Source organism: Helianthus annuus, chromosome 5, assembly GCF_002127325.2.
Source record: "Helianthus annuus cultivar XRQ/B chromosome 5, HanXRQr2.0-SUNRISE, whole genome shotgun sequence".
In the NCBI taxonomy this organism is placed as follows: Eukaryota; Viridiplantae; Streptophyta; class Magnoliopsida; order Asterales; family Asteraceae; genus Helianthus; species Helianthus annuus.
This window is the reverse complement of record NC_035437.2, coordinates 79,863,541-79,869,245: the sequence shown is the minus strand read 5'-3', so window position 1 is coordinate 79,869,245 and position 5,705 is coordinate 79,863,541. Positions and strand designations below refer to the sequence as shown.

Below are 5,705 nucleotides of genomic sequence, written 5' to 3'. Positions count from 1 at the left end.
GCACAAGGCCAAAAGAATCATTCAAAAAATAATGTCACTTGGGATGGAAGCTCTGGGCGAAATTGGCGACACGTGAAACCCTAGCTTTCTTGTTCATCTTGTTCTTGCTGATCTTCTTCTTGATTAATCTGGGTTAGCGATTGTGGTTTTGTCGTTCCTTCTGAGTAAGGATACTAGACTTTACCGTGGTTGCTAATCTTTTGCCGTCAGGATTAGGGTTAGTGTTGTTTTTTCGTTTTCTTTGCTAGGGTTTGCTGATTTCGTTTCGGTTGCTTGTTCTTTTGATTTGTCTGCACGTTGCATGTTCTAGTTTTTGATTGCCATGGAAGCGAGTCAGATCAAACCGACGGATAAGGATGCAAGACATGCAAAGCCGCCGGATATTTTGGCTTCCACGTTAAACCCTAATAAGGGTTTTGCTTCGAGAACTCTAAACATTGATGGTAAAACGTTTTGTCCACGAAGGGGGGTTTCGTCTGATAATCAGCAAGGGCAGAAAGTTGTGAACATAATAGATGAGCTCACCAAAATCACTGTTCCAGTTGATGTCCAAACTGATGGCCAACATGACGCTAATCCAGAGATTGTGAATTTGGTAGATGACCGTTCAAACCTGAATCTTTCTCCTCAGGCTACATATGCTGATAGGGTCAAAAATAACATGAAAGGGAAACGTGAGGTTAACTTCAGACTTCTTGAATCCATGGAGACTGTGGAGGAGGCTGATGTGGTTATCCCGAAAGAAGCTGTTCGGCAGGTACAAAAGAAATTTGAGAACGTTCTTTATGGTTATTTTCTGGGTGATAGGTTACCGTTTCCGGTAGTAGATTATTATGTTAAGAATGTCTGGGTGAAGTACGGGTTTGTTAAGGCAATGATGAACTCTGAGGGGTTTTTCTTTTTCAAGTTTGCAACTAAGGAGGGTATGAATCAAGTTTTAGAGGGGGGACCATGGTTGATACGTAAGATGCCGTTATTCTTAAATGTATGGAGTCCGACAGTCAGTCTAAAGAAAGATGGAATTAAATCTGTGCCTGTGTGGGTTAAGTTTCATAATGTTCCTCTTGCTGTTTACTCTGATGATGGTCTTAGCCTTCTAGCTTCGAAAGTTGGTATACCCAAGAGGTTAGATGCTTACACAGCTGATATGTGCATTGATAATTGGGGCCGGACTAGCTATGCTCGTGCACTGGTAGAGATAAATGCAGAAAATGAGCTAAAGAGTCAAGTAGTTGTAGCTATTCCAAAGATGGATGACGAGGGTTTTGTTAAGGAAAGCATCAGGATTGAGTATGAGTGGAAACCACATCGCTGTGATACTTGTCGGATTTTTGGCCATAATAATTCGTCTTGCCCGAGTAATCCTAAGGATAAAGCTAAACAGGTTACTATTGATGATGAGGGGTATATTATGGATAGAAGGAAGATAGCTAAGCATGGCTTCCCGCAGAAAAAACAGAAGCCGAGATTTGTTTACAAACCTAAGCCTAACTCTAATGGGGCTAGCACTTCAGGTACAAAGGAACAACCGGAAGGAAAAAAAGCGTCTTATCATGTGGATACTCAGAATAAGTTTGAAAGTCTAGCTGATGACTCGTTGAAATCAGGAAATTTGAATGAGCTGAATTATGGTGATCCGATTTATGAGAAGCCTCAAAGTTCAGGAAGTAGTCAAGTTGACAAGAGTCCAATGCATCAAAACCCGTATGATCTTGAGGAGGAGGAATTTCGTGATCCTTTCCATACAGAAGTTTCGTCATTCATGAGTTTGAATAAAAAGAAAGATAGTTCTGAGGGGGCAAGCACTCCCGGTGACATGGGTTTACATGGATAGTATAGCTGCATGGAATATAAGGGGCTTGAACCGGCCCCTGAAACAAAGGGAGGTTCAGCAAATAGTTAAAGAAAATTATCTGAATGTATGTGCTATCTTAGAGTCTCATGTAGAGGTCTCAAACTTGTCAAAGGTGTGTGGTAGAGTGTTTAAAAAGTGGGATTGGACGTCTAATGGAGGGGTTTGCAACAAAGGAACCAGAATTATTGTGGGATGGAATGAGGAACACGTTCAGCTTATGGTGCTAGCTCAAACAGACCAGGTGATGCATGTTCAACTTAAGTCAAAGATTGATTCCAAAATTCTGTTTGTTTCTTTTGTCTATGCTAAGAATACCTATCAAGAACGACGGGTTCTCTGGCAAGATTTATGTAAGCACAGTTTGGTAGCTGGGAGCCATTCGTGGATAGTTATGGGGGATTTCAACTCGGCCCTCTATATGGAAGACTGCCTGAATGGTACGTCTACTCCAACAATAGGTATGAGGGAGTTCTTTGAATGTGTTCAAAAGAATGAGTTAATGGACATTCCAGGCCATGGTCTTCACTTTACGTGGAACCAAAAACCTAAAGACGGTGTAGGTATCTTAAAGAAGATTGACCGGGTTATGGGTAACGTTGCTTTTTTGGATGATTTTCCGAATGCCCATGTGGTTTATCATCCGTACCGGTTGTCGGACCATACTCCATGTATTCTGAAAACGGCTAGAGAGATCCGCATGAAGCCAAAACCTTTTAAGTTTGCGAACTTCATTGCTGCGAAAGATGGTTTTAAGGAGTGTGTTAAGGCTGGATGGAGCAAAAACATGGTAGGTATTCCGATGCTATCAGTGGTGAAGAAGCTTAGAAACCTCAAACACCCGCTAAGGAGCCTTCTTCACAAGCAAGGTAACTTGCATGTTAAGGTTAATGATCTTAGAGCTCGTTTGGATGATGTTCAAAAACTGATTGATCAGAACCCGTTTGATACGGATTTACGGGCCAAAGAATCTCAGATTATCAAAGACCTCCAGAGCGCTGCTTATGATGAGGAATTGTTTGTGAAACAGAAAGCCAAACTTGACTGGCTTAGTGCGGGTGACGGTAACACGACTTATTTTCACAACTTCGTTAAGAGCAGAAATGCAAGGAGCAGAATTCATTCTATTAACGATGTTGATGGTAATCATTTCGAAGGCCCTGATGTGGAATGTGCTATAGTTGATCACTACATGAAGTATTTGGGTGTAGAATCTGCGGTGGAGGACATGAATATAGAGGAGTTGTTTCCTAATACCGTAAATCCGGTTGATGCTAATCACATGATTCGGCCTGTGACTCGTGAAGAAATAAAGGCTGCAATGTTTAGTATTGGAGATAATAAAGCTCCAGGGCCTGATGGTTTTACGTCAGTTTTTTTCAAGAAAACTTGGGATATAGTGGGTGAAGAGGTCTCGGATGCGATTATGCAGTTTTTTGAGAATGGTAAATTGCTTCAACAGGTTAATCATACTATAATTGCTCTTGTCCCTAAAATTCCTACTCCTTCGTCGGTGCTCGACTACAGGCCCATCTCTTGCTGCAATGTGATTCTTAAATGTATAAGCAAAATTTTGGCGGATCGAATAAAAGGGAGTTTGGGTGGTTTGGTGAATATAAATCAATCGGCTTTCATTCCGGGTAGGAGGATTTCTGATAATATCCTGCTCACTCAGGAGCTAATGCATAATTACCATCTTCATAAGGGAAAACCAAGGTGTGCCTTCAAGATTGACATTCAGAAAGCCTACGATACGGTTAGCTGGTCTTTTCTAAAGTCTAGTCTAATCAAGTTTGGTTTCCCTAGTAGAATGGTTGATTGGATAATGACATGTGTGTCCACTGTTTCGTTTTCCTTGAGTGTTAATGGGAATCTTTGTGGCTACTTCAAAGGTAAAAGAGGCCTTAGGCAGGGAGACCCTATATCCCCTTATTTGTTCACGTTAGTTATGGAAGTTCTTTCGTTGCTGTTACAAAAAGCTGCTGATCAACAACCTGCGTTCAGATATCATGATAAGTGCAAGCAGCAGAAGATTATCAACGTGTCCTTTGCCGATGATCTTTTCCTGTTTATTAACCCGGACATGGTCTCTGTTAAAGTGATGCGTGATACATTGGAATTGTTTACTAGAATGTCGGGACTAACTCCGAATCTAGCTAAAAGTACTACATTCTTTTGCAATGTCTCTCAGGTGGTCAAGCAGGAAATTCGGTCGCTATTGCCGTTTCAAGAGGGAGAGCTCCCTGTGAAGTATTTGGGAGTGCCTCTTATATCTACTAAGCTTATGTATAAGGATTGCAAGATTCTTGTGGACCGGGTAGATAAAAAGATCGATCATTGGATGAATAAAACTCTTTCTTTTGCGGGTAGACTCCAACTGATTAAATCAGTCATATCGGCTATGCATATTTATTGGGCATCTGTGTTTATGCTTCCAGCGCGTATTATTGGTGATATTGAAAAGCGTATGCGGAATTTTCTATGGAGCGGGGGGCTGAATAAAGTTAGCCATCCTAAAGTGGCATGGAAAAATGTTTGTCTTCCTAAGACGGAAGGGGGATTGGGTGTTCGAAGGATCCAGGATATGAATAAAGCTCTTCTCGCTAATCATGTTTGGAGTATTTTGCTTAAAAGGGAGTCGTTGTGGGTTAAATGGGTCCATTCTTACAGGATTAAGGGCAAGAACTTTTGGGATATTCCGTTGCGGGGTAGCATGACTTGGGGGTGGCGGAAAATTCTTAACCTTCGTGCTTCTATTCGCCAGTTTACTTGGTATGAGATTGGTAATGGCCAGAGCACGAATGCATGGCATGATAACTGGTGTAATCATAGTCCTTTGGGAGCCTTCATTACGCCAAGACGCATACATGGGGCGGGATTTAATATGAGTTCTAGAGTTGCGGATCTTGTCAGTCACCGTAGTGAGTGGACATGGCCTAGCTCGTGGCTTCAGCTATATCCGGGTTTGATGAGTCTTGTGCCGCCTATTCTGAATCAAAATGCTCCGGATAAGTTGATATGGAAGGATAGAGATGCTAAGCATAGGGAGTTCAGTACTTATGAAGCCTGGGATAACGTTCGTTCGCGGGGGGAAGAGGTTCTTTGGGCTGAGCTGGTGTGGTTTTCTCAGTGTATCCCGAGGCATTCGTTTCACATGTGGCTTGTTATAAAAAATAAGCTCAAAACTCAAGATCGGATGGGGATATGGGACGCAGGTAGTGCAACTAATTTAAACCTTATGTGTTGTCCGCTTTGCTGGAACGGTAAAGACTCTCGTGATCACTTATTTTTCCAATGCTCGTTTGGGTTGCAAGTGTGGAATATGGTTAAAGATTTGGCGTACATGGAAACAGTCGATGCCAATTGGGATTCTATTATGAATTGGTTTTATCATAATCCTTCGGGTAAGTCGTCAGAATTTTTAGTTGGTAAAATGGTTGTTGCGGCTTCAACTTATTTTATATGGCAAGAGAGGAACAATAGATTATTTTCTACAAAGCAGCGGGAGGCTACCTTGATTGCAAATATTATTCTCCATACGGTCCGCATGAAGTTGATGACGTTCAAGCCAGGGAGAGGATCCAAGAGTCCGTTATTGCTAGAGCGGTGGAAGTTCCAAGTCAAGACTATGAGCATTGATCCAGGCTAGAGTGGATAAGTAGTCTTTGTGTGTCTTGTTGTTGCCTTTGTTTTGGCTTCTGGTCGTGTTTGAATGTGGTTGTTTTTGTTTTGTTTGGTCGTGAATGCTTGTTGGTGTTTTTGGTTTTGCTAGTCTTGGTATGCCAAGGCTAGCCCTAGTGTGCCTCTCTGGCCCACTCGTGTTATTCTTTATTCTTTACATAAAATTCACCGG

At 41.9% G+C, this 5,705-nt stretch overlaps 1 protein-coding gene across 1 annotated transcript; it reads left to right on the top strand.

The window, feature by feature from the left end:
* The first annotated feature begins 322 nt into the window (after positions 1-322).
* On the top strand, positions 323-5,501 carry LOC110943248. Its single transcript, XM_022184999.1, has 2 exons — positions 323-1,820; positions 1,936-5,501. The coding sequence occupies exons 1-2, from the start codon at positions 323-325 to the stop codon at positions 5,499-5,501; spliced, it is 5,064 nt and encodes a 1,687-aa protein (XP_022040691.1).
* The last annotated feature ends 204 nt before the right edge of the window (positions 5,502-5,705 follow it).